The sequence below is a fragment of the Marmota flaviventris genome, chromosome 5, assembly GCF_047511675.1.
Source record: "Marmota flaviventris isolate mMarFla1 chromosome 5, mMarFla1.hap1, whole genome shotgun sequence".
NCBI classification, from domain to species: Eukaryota; Metazoa; Chordata; class Mammalia; order Rodentia; family Sciuridae; genus Marmota; species Marmota flaviventris.
The window spans coordinates 45,781,497-45,796,776 of record NC_092502.1 but is presented as its reverse complement, the minus strand read 5'-3'; the positions used below and the strand labels follow the sequence as shown (position 1 = coordinate 45,796,776).

General features: G+C 36.4%; 2 protein-coding genes across 4 annotated transcripts in view; one reads left to right on the top strand and one right to left on the bottom strand.

Annotated features, from left to right (window-relative positions):
- The window catches only part of Ap3s1 (adaptor related protein complex 3 subunit sigma 1), an 82,263-nt gene extending 79,999 nt beyond the window's left edge, over positions 1-2,264 (bottom strand). Inside the window, exon 1 of one of the 2 annotated variants that reach the window (XM_071612200.1) lies at positions 2,171-2,264. In XM_071612200.1, coding sequence (XP_071468301.1) covers positions 2,171-2,215 — 45 coding nt within the window. In that variant the 5' untranslated portion in view covers positions 2,216-2,264. Of the gene's footprint in view, positions 1-1,885; positions 2,086-2,170 lie in introns of those variants that run through there. The other variant, XM_027941131.2, reaches the window with a different exon arrangement.
- On the top strand, positions 2,256-12,780 carry Atg12 (autophagy related 12). 2 transcript variants are annotated; one of them, XM_027941046.3, is made up of 4 exons: positions 2,409-2,599; positions 5,996-6,132; positions 10,043-10,105; positions 11,003-12,780. In XM_027941046.3, the coding sequence occupies exons 1-4, from the start codon at positions 2,437-2,439 to the stop codon at positions 11,060-11,062; spliced, it is 423 nt and encodes a 140-aa protein (XP_027796847.1). In that variant the 5' UTR covers positions 2,409-2,436; the 3' UTR covers positions 11,063-12,780. The 2 variants fall into 2 exon arrangements, with proteins under 2 accessions (XP_027796848.1, XP_027796847.1); XM_027941047.2 differs by lacking the exons at positions 5,996-6,132; positions 11,003-12,780 and having other exon boundaries at positions 2,256-2,599; positions 10,043-10,104.
- The last annotated feature ends 2,500 nt before the right edge of the window (positions 12,781-15,280 follow it).

Here is a 15,280-nt window from a genome sequence, read left to right as displayed (position 1 = left end):
ATGAATGAAAAAGATATCTACCCTCAAATAGATTATACTGGAGAAAGCATATTATTGGCAAAAATCCAACTTATAAAGACTAATACACAGAAACAGCTTCTGGCACCCCACTTCTTCACAACCAATAAACTGACCTTTTATACCTTCTAGCTACATTTTCCCATGAAGCCTCTTTCCATATTAAGCTTCAGTGCTATCTAGTGAGTAAATGTATCACCCTGCAATATTTTTATTACCACTGTTGAACAAGAAACATGTATTTCTAGATTTCCTAATTAAATTCATATTTTAGTAGATGGTTAAATTCTACACTACAGGGGTGGTATACTGATTACTGATCAGCCGAGGAATATTAAATTGAGATACGGAAAAATAAAATTTTGAATTCTATTTCACTATTGGAATATACTTTTTCTTCACTGAAAATGGCACTGGTAAAATGATTAAGAGAAACGTTCCTTTGACAAAGGGTATTAACATTTTAAAGAAATGGGTAACAACGGAAAGTTAATGGTATTTTTTTTTTTTTATTCAGAAGGATCAATTAGAATTATATTCTGGATTAAAGAATAATGTAGAATTTTTAAACGGAGCATTCATATTTAAGTTACACTAAACTAAAACTACCCAGGATTAATGCAAAATATTCTCTATCACCAGCAAAGGCAAAACAACTTAAGGAAATAAATAAGCTCAAGATTTCTCTTCAGCCAACACCTCCACAGACTATATTATCATTTTAGACAAACTGACATTTTCACATTTAATTTTTAATGGCAAGAATGAGTTCCATCTGGGACCTAACTGCATAAAAGTATTAGTCTTGGCACAGTTTCAATACTGAATTGAAAGTTCATTTCTGGCTACAAGCAAAATGCCCCAATACAACACAATGTTACATCTCACATTAATCCTACCATCCAGAGCCCAATTGTATGTATTTAACCTAGAGGTGAATTTTGCCCTAAGGTAGGCACATATGTATATAACCCTTTCACAATCATTTATAAATTACTACCTAAAAGCCTCGAGCACTTAGGAATATTAACAGCGTTTGCAGTTTTAAAAGAGAGGTTTTACAAATATTACTATTCTTTGTAAGTAGAAGAGAAACTAAATTCCCTTGAAAAATGCCCAACCGGAAGCCGAAATCATAACTTCTGGGTATAGAATCACCGTACTTCAGCCATGAAAAATGTCAACAGCTATTTCAAGAATAAGTAATTCACAATCAGGTGAAAAAGCATGATAAAACTATCAGCTCCTCACTTATCTTCCTCTTTTGTAAGGAGACACCTTGAAAGTCACACTGGGCAGTCGATCTCATGGAAACATCCATGGGAGACTGTACAGAGCGTGCCGTCACCGAAACGCGGGAGGCTAAAGTTCCTCCGCTAGGAGAGGATTACAGCGGAAAAACAGTAGCCCATCTGTCCACTGGCGAACATAAAGAAATCCACCTGGAAGGGTTGGAAGTAAGGGAGGTGGGGCTGTGAGAAGAGCGGAGCCAACCCGAACCGCCCACAGCACGAAGGCAACCGCGCGGGGTGGGCTCCCGGGACTTAGGGCGCGGGGCTGGGAGCGGGCGCAGGTGGGCTGCGGATGCCCGACCCCTGAGGGCCGGGCCCGAGCTGCCGGGAAACCACCCTGCCCACAGACGGGCGGAGGAGCCGCCCCGCAGAGCCACGTCGGAGGCTGGGAGCCCGGCGAGGAGGTGGGCACCTGGCTCACACCCACAGGAAGCTGACAGCCGGGAGCTCGAGGCTGCCTGGGCGCTAGAAGGGCCGCAGCGCGCCGGACGGAATCGCTCCGAGGAAGCCGCGCTGGGCGCTGCCCGTCGTCAACGACTCCCCCTCGCCCTGATCGGCGGCGGCTGGATACTTACGTAGGGCTGGTAGAACTTGGAGAGCCGCGGCTTCCCGTGGTTGTTGAAGATGAGGATCGCCTTGATCATGGCTGGGCCGGGCCGACTGGGTGGGCGCTGGGGGCCAGGGCGGGGGCGGGCACGCGAGCCTCGCCTCGGGATCTTGCCAGCGATCCTTCCCCACCCGCCCCCTCCCGCACGCGCTCGCGCGCGCTCCCGAACCGCTGGGCGGGGATTGAGGGGCGGGGCCAGGGCGGGGCAGACGCGGAGGGAAGCGGAAACATTTTCCGGCCAGAGCCGACTTACCGGAGGGGTGCTTTTCACTTGGCGGCGCATGGGAATGTTGCCCATGGAACCCGTCCTTAAGTTTATCGCAGTAAGAAAACACCAGATGCCATAGTAACAGCCAGGGGTCCTAGACAGTTTCCATATGGAGAGCTAGCCGGAAGCTCCAACGTTCACCGTTGGGTTAGATCCCCCTTTGGCGCCTCCTTTGCGATTCTCCTCAGCGCTGAGCCCGCCCACTGCACGCTCTCAGCTGCCACTTCCGCTCTCGCTTTCCACCGTGCAATATGGCGGAGGAGCCCGAGTCGGTGTTGCAACTCCCTTCAACTGCTGCTGCTGGCGGTGAAGGACTTACGGATGTCTCCCCAGAAACAGCCACTCCAGAGCCCCCTTCTTCTGCGGCAGTCTCGCCGGGGACAGAGGAGCCTTCAGGCGACACCAAGAAAAAAAGTAATTTTGAGAGCAGTCTGGGCAGTGAGGTGGGAGGTGTAGCTGCGGTCTCTAAGGGTGGTGGCCAATAATGAATCGAAATTTAGAGGAAGGCCCAAACCAGAGGTACATTTTCGGGAGTCCGAAGAGAGGAAGCGTGCTTTCATTTTTCAAACCTTGTCGAGTGCTTCACGAGGAAGCCGTCTCCGGACTCAACATTGTGCTTGCTGGGCTACGTTAGGTGCCTTGGTTATCCATGTGGTTCCAGGTACTTAGCTGCCTCCGTGCTTTTTACAATGTATTCTAATCTACCTGTGAGTTGGCTAGATTACAAGTCTTGAAGGTGAGATCCGAGTAAAAGTTAAGTAGCTTCCGGTGCTTAACATAGGAGCTAATTATTTGAATAATGATTTAAAGTAATAAGGATGGTCAGATTGGTCAGAATATGGAGAAGTACTGGCGAACGAAATCAACCAAATTAGGGATGGTCAGTGGCAAGGCCTGGAATTAGATCGCTGCTTTTGTCTCCCCTACAACAGAGTGTGAATTGACTCCTTGAATCGGAAAAAAAACTTGAGGTTTTACTCAGTATGGACATTGCTAAGGGAAATTTGAAAATACAGATATTACCTTTTTTTTTAATTTTGGAATCATTGTGAATCATTTCATTGCTTGAACCTATCAGTCCTCACGGTTTACTGCTTGAGAATTTTTTCGTTGTTGGAAATTAATTTCTAATGTTATTTGTTTTGAGCACTCTGGACAGTTAAGAGTTGCTTGTGAGCAAAACATCTGCAAAGAGACTGAATTTCCTTAGACAAGTTTTCTCTCCAGAGTCTTGAACAGTAGATAAGTTTTCTGATCCATGATCTCACTGGCCTTTCATTGAACTTTTTTCTGCTGCTGTGGAGAAAAATTGCCTCTGCCTCTCCCAGCACTGCTTCCCTTTTAAATCAGATTCATTTGGTGGCTGGGGATAAAATGAGCTCGGTTGTAAGATAAATGCTTGTTTGATAGTGTAAGCCCTAGTTTAATCTCCAGCACCACAAAAAGAAAGAAAAATCAGACTGCTTTTACCTCTGGGAAAAAATCTGTTGTCATTCCACCTGATGCACTGATTACTTGTACAGATTAATCACCAGAGTCTTTCTTCAAAAGAGTCCTATATGTTTTACAGATTGTTGTGGATTTTTTTTTCCATTTTGCCTACATTGAAAGGATTTTTTTAAAGGTTTAGTCAAAACTTACTACTTAAATAAGCCAGGCATGGTGGTGAATGCATGCCTGTAATCCCAGCAACTCAGGAGGATGGCAAGTTCAAGGCCACCTTCCAATTAGCAGCAAGACCCTGTCTCAGAATAAAAAATAAAAACACTCCTTGGTTCATTTACCAAAACCAAAAATTTACTGCTTGACACTCAGGATAGCTTCGTTACAGAGATGGAAAACAGTGACCTAGCACCCAGAAGGTGTGTTTTCTTTGGTATGCATAATTTTCTTTCTTTTTTTTTTTTTTAACAAACTGAACCATCCTATTGAATTCCTATCCTGATTGTGATCCTTTTTGAGGAGGATCTGATGAAAGAAACTTGAATACTTCAATCTCTGCAACTTTAGAGGATTGTTGAAACCTATCAAGGTTGCAGGCCCTTAGTGTACCTTAGGCTCACCTGGGGAACCTTTTGAACAAAACTGTGCTAAAGTCTCTACTGTCAAAAGATTCTCACTTGATTGATGTGTATACCTGTATTTTAAATGTTCCCCCAGTTGATTTTAATGGGTAACTAGAGTTTGGAACTATTGGCAGATCCCCTTAAGAATTGCAGGGTTATGCAGTGAAAATTTCTTCTTCTTTTCTTGCCCTCAGGCTCTTAGTATGACTGGGTCCCTAATTACAGTGCCTGGGGACTGAGGAAAGAGGGAGGGAAGTGTGGAAGCCAAGCTAGCCAAAATCCCATCTAAATTCTTCCAAATGAAGAGGCAGATAAACTATGTGCATCACATATTTTAAGTACCTTCATTCCAGGGGTAAACTAGAATAAATTGATCTCTGATAAAGATGGGCCCCAAGCTTTTAATTTCAAGAATGGCCTAGGGGGTAATATAACAAAATTAACTGTAGGGGGCAGCAGTATGCTATTTTGCTTTCAGTATTGCTTACTTTGATTATAGGTGTTTTTGATTTTTTTAAGGGACATAACTTCAAAAGACAGAATCATAGTCTTCAGGTTTGCATTGCTGTATTTTGGATCATTGAAAGGATTTCTCCGAACCTTACTTTTGGTTCCAAATTGTATTTTATTTTTAATAACATGGTTTTTCTTTATTAAAGAGTTTATTGTAGAAAACTCAGCAGTTACAAAAAGCCTAAGTAATGTCAAGTAATAATTGCCTGTGTCACTACTGAAAAGTAACATTTTGTTTAAATTCCTTAAACTTGTGGCCTTGGAACAGTTGGTATGAAACTAATAGTGATTATTTTCCCTTAGAAGTATGTAATAGTTCCTAGGCATCAATGAATAAGTATATAGAAGTACATATGGAGCTACATTTTACTTTATTATCCATTTTCTGTAATCATGTGAATATGTGTTCAAGATGCTTTTAATGAAATTGAGACAATATATGTACTGTTTACATTAGGTTTATTTTGCTAGCATCACTATGTTGTTAAATATGCTTTTATACTGTCTCTTTAATATTTAATCTTAAAGTTCAATAAGAATGACTTATGTGCTGGATACTGTTATAAACATGTTAATTCATTTAATCCTCATTACAACCCTATGAGGTAGGTGCTATTTATTATCTCCCTCTTACAAATGGAGAAACTAGCATGGGGAGATTAAAAAGTTTTCCATGTGTATATACCCAGCAAGTGACAGAGCTAAGAGAGTATACCATCTTTTATTTAATCGGTATCTTTTAAATATCCATGTTGGATACTTGGTTTTACCAGTATTTTTCCTTTAAGATGCTTTAGTGAAGGGGAAATTCTTCTAAATGAGTCTTTGCACATCACATATTTTCTTCAATTATATTCTTAGAAGTATTACTGAGTCAAAAGTATGTCTTCAAGTATTGGATATGTATTACCAAGTTGCTTTCCAGAAAGGGGATATCATTTTTTATTCTCAACAGTAGTAGCCACACAAATACTCTAATCTTTGTAGTTTGGTAAGTAAAAAACAAAATGTGAGATTAAACTTTGCTGCTGTTACACATCTTTATGGGCCATTTCTGTTTCTTTTTGGAATTGTTTGTTAGGTCAATGCATTTTAAAGATTAGTCCATGGGGAGAATCGAAGAAGAAAAATCATGAAAAAGAAAGTAATATTTTAAGTTTTCTAAAGGCTTTTATATTATGCTCTCATTAAGTATTTCAGTATAATTGTTTTTTTTTTTTTTCTTTCACAGTTGACATCCTACTGAAGGCTGTGGGAGACACCCCTATAATGAAAACAAAGAAGTGGGCTGTAGAGCGAACCCGAACCATCCAAGGACTCATTGACTTCATCAAGAAGTTCCTTAAACTTGTGGCCTCAGAACAGTTGGTATGAGACTAATGGTGATTATTTTCCCTTAGAAGTGTACCATAGTTCCTAGGCATCAGTGAATAAGTATATAGAAGTACACATGGAGCTACATTTTACTTTGTTATCCCTTTTCTGTCTTTTTTGTTGGAATTTATATACTTTATTGAAGGATTCTTTGGGAACTCTGAAATAAGATGAATTTGAGATTTGCTTTACATTGTAAACCAATTTTTTAATCTGAAAAGAACATTGTTTTGATTCCAGTGTTGCTTTTGTCCCATTTTTCTAAAGGTAAGCAATATGTCTGACATGTGCTATGAAAGAACTAAGAAATTTACATTTAAATTCATGTTGTAGTATACCTTACTCACTTCTAGGAAGGGTTAATATTTTTAATGCCATTGGTTTTTACTTTGGTATTTGACTACAGGAATTTAAATATCAACATGTATACTTATGCATCACTTAATGATGGGGACATGCTCTAAGAAGAGCATCATTAGGCAATTCTGATGTATGAATATAAAGAGTATACTTACACCAACCAAAATGACTTACATCACTTAAGGATATAATTTTATAGGACAATCATAAATGCAGTCCCTCATTGACTAAATGTTATGAGGCACATGACTCTGTTTGGGATTTTGTTAGGTGTTATATTAATACTTTGATTTAGACGCCTTTATCTGCCAGTAGGTCCCAATCTTGGACAATACTGATGTAAATGGATAGGTAGTTTAAGAATCATTAAATATTTTTAAAATAGAAATCAAGAATTTGTATGAATAGGGTTGAGATTTATTTGCTGTAAACGAAGAAGAAAGAACAGGTGAAATGAATATAGGTATTAAAGTGAGATGTTGGACATTCTTTTTGTCAACAAGTAGCAATATACTAAAACTCTGATCCAAGATTCTGGCTGTAACCAGCTCTCAAAGAAAGGACATTCAGGAAAGATTCCTCTTTAGACTCCCTCCAAAGAAAATTGTTTGGGCAAAGTTTGGGGAATAATTGACTTTTGCAGGTGAACATCTGCCATCGTGATCATTCAAAATTGGAAGAGCATCTATTTTGTTGAATGGTCATAGAATTTAGTTAAAGAGAGAACTCAGCAATACAATTTTGGTCATCCACATGTGTATGTAGCTAAACACTCAGAAGTAGAGGACCTTGCCTAGAGTCTTAAGTCTAAATGGAAAAGTCAGGAGTGTGAGGATATATATACTAGGAAAAATGAGGTAAACTAAAGATGCTACTATAAGAGTTGGTAAGGTTAAGAAAGCTAAGTTAACTTAGGGCATTAGTGTTTTAGAAATATATATATAGAAACCATTCTGTTTGGTGTTAATGTTAGAATTTTGAAATTTTTTACTGTCTACATCCAGTAATCTGAAAAGACTTGATTGATAGTAACATGTATTAAATTAAGCCATGTAAAATTGCCATTGGTCACCCATATTAACCTATAAAAACAACAATTTTGCGTGGTTCAGAGTAAAGGCTTTAAGGTAAATCTGATTATTCTTTCCTGTTTAAGCAAGAGGAAACATAAGACTCGTTTTATTGCTGTATTAAACTAGGACTTCTGTTTTCTGACTTTTATCTAAATATAACCAATATCATTGTAGCAAAAAGAAGAGTAATGCTAAGAATTCTGGGAAGATAGCAGTGGTATCAGAAGGCATAGTTGAATCTCTGAATTTCCACAAAAACCCTGTCTTAACTATCAAAACCAAAAATGCATATTAATATTTATGATAGAATTTAATGACAAAGCATTCCAACAAATCCCAAACATGCTGATGGATAGTGCAAGGATCTGCATGGTATCAAACATCTGCATTAAAGGAAGCAGCAAACAACAGAGTTGGCATCTGACAACACTGAGAAAAGAACCTCAAATTAGCTAATAGGTTCTTACTGGAAAACAAAGTAGACAGAGTTAAGAATCCTAGTTTAGTGGCCGAGAGTATAGCTCAATGGTACGATGCATATTTAGCAGTTCGGTCCCCAGAACTGTCCCCACCTTCAACCAGTAGTAGCTGAAATAGAGGGGTTCTGTCCTTTAGGGGGTGAGTACAATATTTCTACGCTAAGGAGAACTGAAGAAACTTGAGAAGTCTAGTCTCTAAGGGCAGGACTCCTTTCTGAGAAGAAACTATGGAAATGAAATAAAAATTGAGCAAAATCAGGGACATGAGAAAGGAAGGGTAGAGATCAGATCAGAATTAGGGGAACAAAGTGTGGAAAGCTCAGGAAGCAGGTCTCTATATTTTTTAACACTATACAGAAAACAACAGAAGGAGCTCTGCGAAGTTAGAAAAACTGCTCTAATCCACCTGATTCTAAATTTGAGGAAAACAGAATGCATATAAAAGCCAACAGCAGGAACATATCAAGGTCAAATGACATAAAATGTTATAAGAAATATTAAAAAACAGAATAACATCCATGAAAACAATGAAACCATTCCAGAAAAAATGTACCTCCATGACAAAAACCACAGCTGTATTTCAAAATGAGCTAAAGGGATTAAGAAAATGATACAAGACAAGAAAGAACAACATCAGCATTAGTAAAATTGAGAAATGAAGTGACGAAACTCAGGAAAAGATTTAACAAAAGGAACATTATTTCAGCTATGAAGGCCAACTAGAAGGAAGAAGAACCAAAACAGTAAGGCCTGTGCAGTTAAAATGCCAAGAACTAACTGCAAATTCACATTAAAATGCACACTGCTGGTGCTGGGGTTATGGCTGAGTGGTAAAGCGCTTGCCTCGCATGTGTGAGGCACTGGGTTCGATTCTCAGCACCGCATATAAGTAAATGAATAAAATAAATGTCCATCAGTAACTAAAAAAATTTTTTTTAAATATATGCTGTAAAATGTACACTGCTTTCTGTTATGTTTCTTAAATTTATGTGTTAGAAACTTACTCATCCTTAACCATGAATTGATATGTAAGCATGAACCATTTGTAAATAATTTAACTATAATAACATTTGTTGAGGACATATAACTGTCAGTGTTACTAAATGTATAGTCCCTCATTTTCTTTCCTAGCCACCCCAAGAAGAATAGATATTATTATTTTTCCATGCTTACAAATAAGGAAGCAGGTCAAAAAATGTCCTGGCTCTATTTGAATTTAGGCCCAGGATTCAAGGGCAGGTCTCTCTAGAGACTGTAAACTTTAATCACCACATTTAATGACATACCTAAGGAGAAAATGTTACCAAAATTTATTCATGTTATAGTTAGTGATCAAAATAACATCTGATCTGATACTGTTAAAAAAACACTGAAACATTGAATAACAAATCCTTTAAAGAACAGGATTGTAAGGGCCTTGGGTTTTAATTATATTGCCTAGCCCCCTTCTTTTGCCTGGAAATGACTTTATGGTAGCAACCGGCCTGAAGTAGTTTTGTACCTTTGAAAGTTTTTTTTTTAAAGGTAATAAACATTAAAGAAAAAGAAAAAGCCTTAACCATGAATGTCATACATTTAACCAAGAAAAATGCATGCACAGACTATCTTGAATATTAGATTTATTGATTTGGGGCTGTGTGTGAATTTTTTAGAAGAAATTTTGTCTTTATGGTTAGGTGCAAGTGTAGAATTTTTTGTAATACTGATTTCTTGGAAAGCCTGAACAAACTATTTATAAAAATGATTTACAAGTTTTTAATTACTAAAAGCTGGAAACTCCTTTATAGGAGCAAAAATTCTATTATTCTTCTGGAAGAAAGATAATTTTCATAAAGTTCTCTTTAAATGGATGAATTAATTATTTAGGGGAGCTTTGTTCAATCTGAAGACAGCTTAAAATAGCTTGATTTGAACCAAAAAAAAAAAAAAAATACAGGTTAATCAGTGTACTATTAAAAATGAATCTGTATTTTCTTCTTTTCTTTCTTATAGTTTATTTATGTGAATCAGTCCTTTGCTCCTTCCCCAGACCAGGAAGTCGGAACCCTCTATGAGGTAAAAAGTTACTTTTTTTTTTTAATCTTAATGGAGTATGCACATGTGTGTAATATGCATATAATAGTGTATAGCATGAATCATTCATATCTTTAAGAATTGGCATGCCAAGCACATTGACACCTTCCTGTAATCCCAGTGACTTGGCAGGCTGAGGCAGGAGGATCATAAGTTCAAGGCCAGGCACAGCAACTTAGCAAGAACCTACCTCAAAATTTAAAAAATACTGATATACTGAGGATGTAGTTCAATGGTAAAGCACCCCTCGCTTCAATCCTCTGTACCAAAAACAAAAGAATTGGCATGCCATTCTTAATTGTCTGTGTGGGAAAAAAAGAAGAGATGACATTCTCGCTCTCTTGTTTCATCTCTAATACCTTGAATGTAGTAGGACTTTAATAACTTATACAGTGATTGAAGGATCAAGAAATTAATTGTATGTCAAAATAATCTTTTCATATTTTTAGAAGTTATATTCAGTCTCTCTACATTGTTCATGTGATCTGTAATCCAAATCTGCCTCCAAGAAATTGAAAAAACTACATAAGAACCACTTTACTCAACATTCTTGCAGTTCTATGGCGATAATTATTAGAGTGTACTTACAAGCACTAGTAGAGAACATCTAAAAATACATACTTGATCATCAGAGCAAGATTAAAATATATAAGCCCACTCATACCCAACTTGCTTAACTGATGGATTTTTGTGAAACATTTATGATTATTGGTTACATGTCTGGTAAAAAACAGGCATTTTTTTAAAAGAAAGTTACCTTATGACATAGGTAACTAACATGAACATATATGGATATTTGTGATACATATGACTTTTTCTTAGTTTTATTTAAGAGTAACAAAAATGGAGTTTAATTTATTGCCGTTTTTCTTTTTGTAGTGTTTTGGCAGTGATGGTAAACTGGTCCTACATTACTGCAAATCTCAGGCCTGGGGATGAGCCACAGAGAAAAACAGCTTGATACTCAAGATGATGTTTTCACAGAGGAAATGGCTCCATAAAGTTCTTATGCTGTGACGAGACTTAACAGATATCAACTACTCAGCATGTGTCTACTGAAACTCATATTTATACATAAGAAAACATCTGTAGAGTGAATAGACTAACAAAAATATGATTTGTGTTAATACACAAGTCTTCATAAAAGATTGACATCACAGTATGCCTGTTACTCCTGCCTATTACTACCATTGTTTCAGATCTGCCTCCAAGATTGAAAAGATTGAAACTACATGAACTTTCATTACCAGTTTTCAAAATGATTGAAATTGTTTACTTATAGAACTGGCACTCTGCTGATTTCTTTCATGGTAAAAATTAATTTACTAATAGGTTTTTCTATTTCTTTTTAACTCATTCAGGAAACGTCAGTTAGGGGTATAAGAGGTTTAAATTTTTTCTGTTGAATTACCTTGACAAACCAAGTCGCATTGACCTCTTAGCTAAATACCTTACATAGTCCATTAGAGGGCAGTCCAGCTGATAAAAAGGGTTTGGTTAATCTGGTTCTACATCTTTGCCAGGTGAAAGGAAATAAGACTTTTCTTGTTAATTTCTGGCCAATATGTAGCCAAGAAAGCAAGTATGTTGACAAACTGGAAGAATTTGAGAAAATAATCACAATTTAATTATGCTAGGAAACAGAAACAATTTTACAAATTCTAGACAAATGAGTTTTACAGGATTTTTTTTTTTTTTTTTTTTTTTGGTACTATCAAGATTGAGTCCCAGTGTTGTGCTGCTTTATCACTTATTTAAACAATGTTCAAAGAACTTGCTGAGTAAACCTAAAATCATTGTGTACTTCATATTCAGATTGAAAGTATTCGAAGAATAATTGTAAAATAGCCTCAAATTTTATGTGTATGTCATGCCATGACTAAAAGAGTACCATTTTTACTGATGTGGTTAGACTGTTCATTGCTTAAAGTGAGATTTAACTTTTTTTTCTTCTGTACTTTATTTATCATGCATAATATTTAAAGCCATTCCATAAATGGAATAGAATGTTCAAACAGGTTTTGTGACATGTACTATAATTTCAAGTGTTTGTTTTCAAAGATAATATGGTAGGAAGAATGTGATTTTTATGAAAGTACTTGAGCTACACTTACATCCTTTAAATCCCAGAGTGTACTTTATGGTACTTTATTTTCCTGGAATTATAACAGGTTGGGTAAGCTTTTAACACCACATATTAGCATGAGGATATGCTAAATAACAATTCACTTTACAGTGAAGAAATTGCTGTTCAGTTCTCATTTTCTGCCTAAGAATGTGAATTCTTGATTTCCCTTATACCAATGACCCTTTATAATAAATGAATATGGCTAATAGCAGTGGAAAATTATTGACAGGTTAAGTTGTACAAAATTATAAGAAATGTGTATATATGTTGAAAGATGGAAATAAATTTTCAAGTCAATTGGGTTAGATATAAAAAAGATATGTTCTGTAGTTTTGTCTACTTATAGCTCACTCAAGGAAGGACTAGATTACATGTGTAAATAGAATTTATGCGTTATTTTTGCTGTTGATGTTTCAAATAGAAACTGCCTCAACAATGAAAAATATTTTGAGTTTGAAATTTTTAACATCAGTGTAATTATTTTTTTTAATCCAAATAACAGTAGTCTATTAAACTAAGATTAACTAAATGTATACTTTATTTTCTTCCCTAATAACTTTGAAGAACATACAAGGCTTTACACATTTTCAAATTATATTTACATTTTTTTTTTTTTTTTATCTTTACCCAAATAGTCATTCTTCACTAACTTTGCAATACTTAACTTGTAAGCCTGGAGTCTCTATGTTATTGGAACTTAAATAACTAAAATTTAAGTTAGAACCTAAAACATAGTTTATTCACAAGAGTTTGCAGTTCAAACTGTCTTAAGTGTGATTGAACTTAGGGGAAAAAAACTGAACCCTTAGGGTCATATTTTAAATTTTCTGTGTGTTGAGAAGAAAAGTGTCAGTTTGTCATCTTTAGCTTATTGTGCAAGTATGACCCACAGCATATTAAATAATATGATATTAGAATCTTAGAGGTATATGTGCCACAAACTTCATAACAAGTTCTCCATGTTTAGGGCACAAGGTAAGTTAAGAATATTTTATCTGTAATCAAAATAAGACTGGATACTTACTAAAATCTGATTTCTTGAAGTCTTGACCTAAAAAGACTAGAATGCCTATGTCCTCTAATCAAATGAGAAAACTAAAAACTGTAGGATATGCCTCAGATTATAGAACATTAGTCAACCCATTTACTTATTTAGATTGTGTAACCCAAAGTAGGAAAGCATTAAGTGTTGAAGGAGTGGTGAAAATGAAAATTGCCTTTCATGCAGCTTCTGCTTTATTTTCCTGGAATTATAACAGGTTGGGTAAGCTTTTAACACCACAGGGAAGCCAGCTATAGGTCACATAATGACAGGGAAGGTGTTTAGAAAACAGTTTAGTGGTTTAGTCCTACAAATATTATTTCCTTACAACAGTTTTCAACCCAAACTGGATTGTTCACTGTTCCCTATGGTTTTGGTTTCCTACCTCTGCTCATGCAGTTCACATACATATTTACTCCTTCAACAGTTAACAATCAATTCTTCTATGCCTAAATTCAAAGTTGAACTCTTAGAGCCAGTCTGAATTAGAGAAGATACCCTCTTCAGAAAGACACAGCAAACTATAATAGCATATAACTACATGTGCTTATTACTCCTTCATGAATGTCATGTTCTTAAAAATAGTATGTTTTGGGAATTTTTTTTTTTAATTTGGTATTTGGGCATATTGAGTGAATGAAATTGTGATAACAAGGTGATTTAGTGTAGGAAATAAGCAATGTATAAAAAAAATTTATATGGCAGAAGGTAAAGGAAAATATTTACAATGTATAATAGCATTTTAATGCTTTAATATATGAAGAACTTGTTTCATCTGGTAAGGCCAACTAACTGAAAAATAAGCAAAAAAAAAGGAGGTGGGGTGTAGTTCAGTGGTAAGAGTCCTGGGTTCAATCGCTAGCACTTAAAAAACAAAACAAAAAAATCTAATGGGATTCACAAAGGAAGAACAAATGGCCAATATAGTATGAAAAACCTAACCCCTTTAGTTAGTACTTAAAACAAAAAGATGCTGGTTATCATCCATCCTTAAATTAAAAACAAATCTTGATATTGGCAAAGTTGTAGGGAAATGAGTCCTGTCATTTTCTTGGTGAATGGAATGTGAATTTGCACTTTATTTTTAGGAGCCAGTTTGGCATTACCCAAAAACCTTGTAAGTATAAACATCTATTTATTCATTAATGTTTTCAGTACCTGGTCTGTCCTCAGCATTGGAATAAGACAATTTTATTCTAATGACAAGTTGGGGAGTAGACTTTCAGATTTAATTTAAATTGAAGACTTTTTTTTTTTCCTTTTAGTACCTGGGATCGAATTCAGGGGCACTCGACCACTGAGCTACATCCCCAGCCCTATTCTTTGTATTTTATTAGAGATGGGGTCTCACAGAGTTGCCTACTAGTGCCCTGCTTTTGCCTAGGCTAGCTTTTAACTCTAGATCCTCCTGTCTCAGCCTCCTGAGCCACTGGGATTACAGGCATGTGATGTTTAGAAATAACGGAAAGTAAGATATTTGATAATAGGGGTTTTACATTATGTTGTATTAAGGATATTTTGTGTTGTAACAGATAAACATGATTCTTAGTATTGGTTACTTGTGATGGTGACAAGAAGCCTATGACCATCTGTTTTGAAATGACGTTTATTTCTAGAACTGTGATCATCTGTTTTGAAATGGCTTTTATTTCTAGAATTGTCTTCCTTACAGTCTTCAGCCCTGTCTCTTCCAACTATCTGCTCCCACTTAAAGTATCTAGATCTCTAAAGCATATCTTTCTTCCTCTTCCAGTTTAATTTTCTCTAACCATTTCAGTAAAATCCATCCAGTTGCTTAGCTGTTTCTTGACTCCTCTTCCCACCCAGTTCCAATCTGCATCAAATCCAGACAGATTTACCTTGCAAACTTAGAATTCAGCTGTCTCTCAGCTCTTCTACTATACTTGTGGTCAAAAGCCACCATTAAATACACAAAATTTCCATTCTTACTTGTAATAGCTAATTCATTCCCCTGCATCTGCACTCA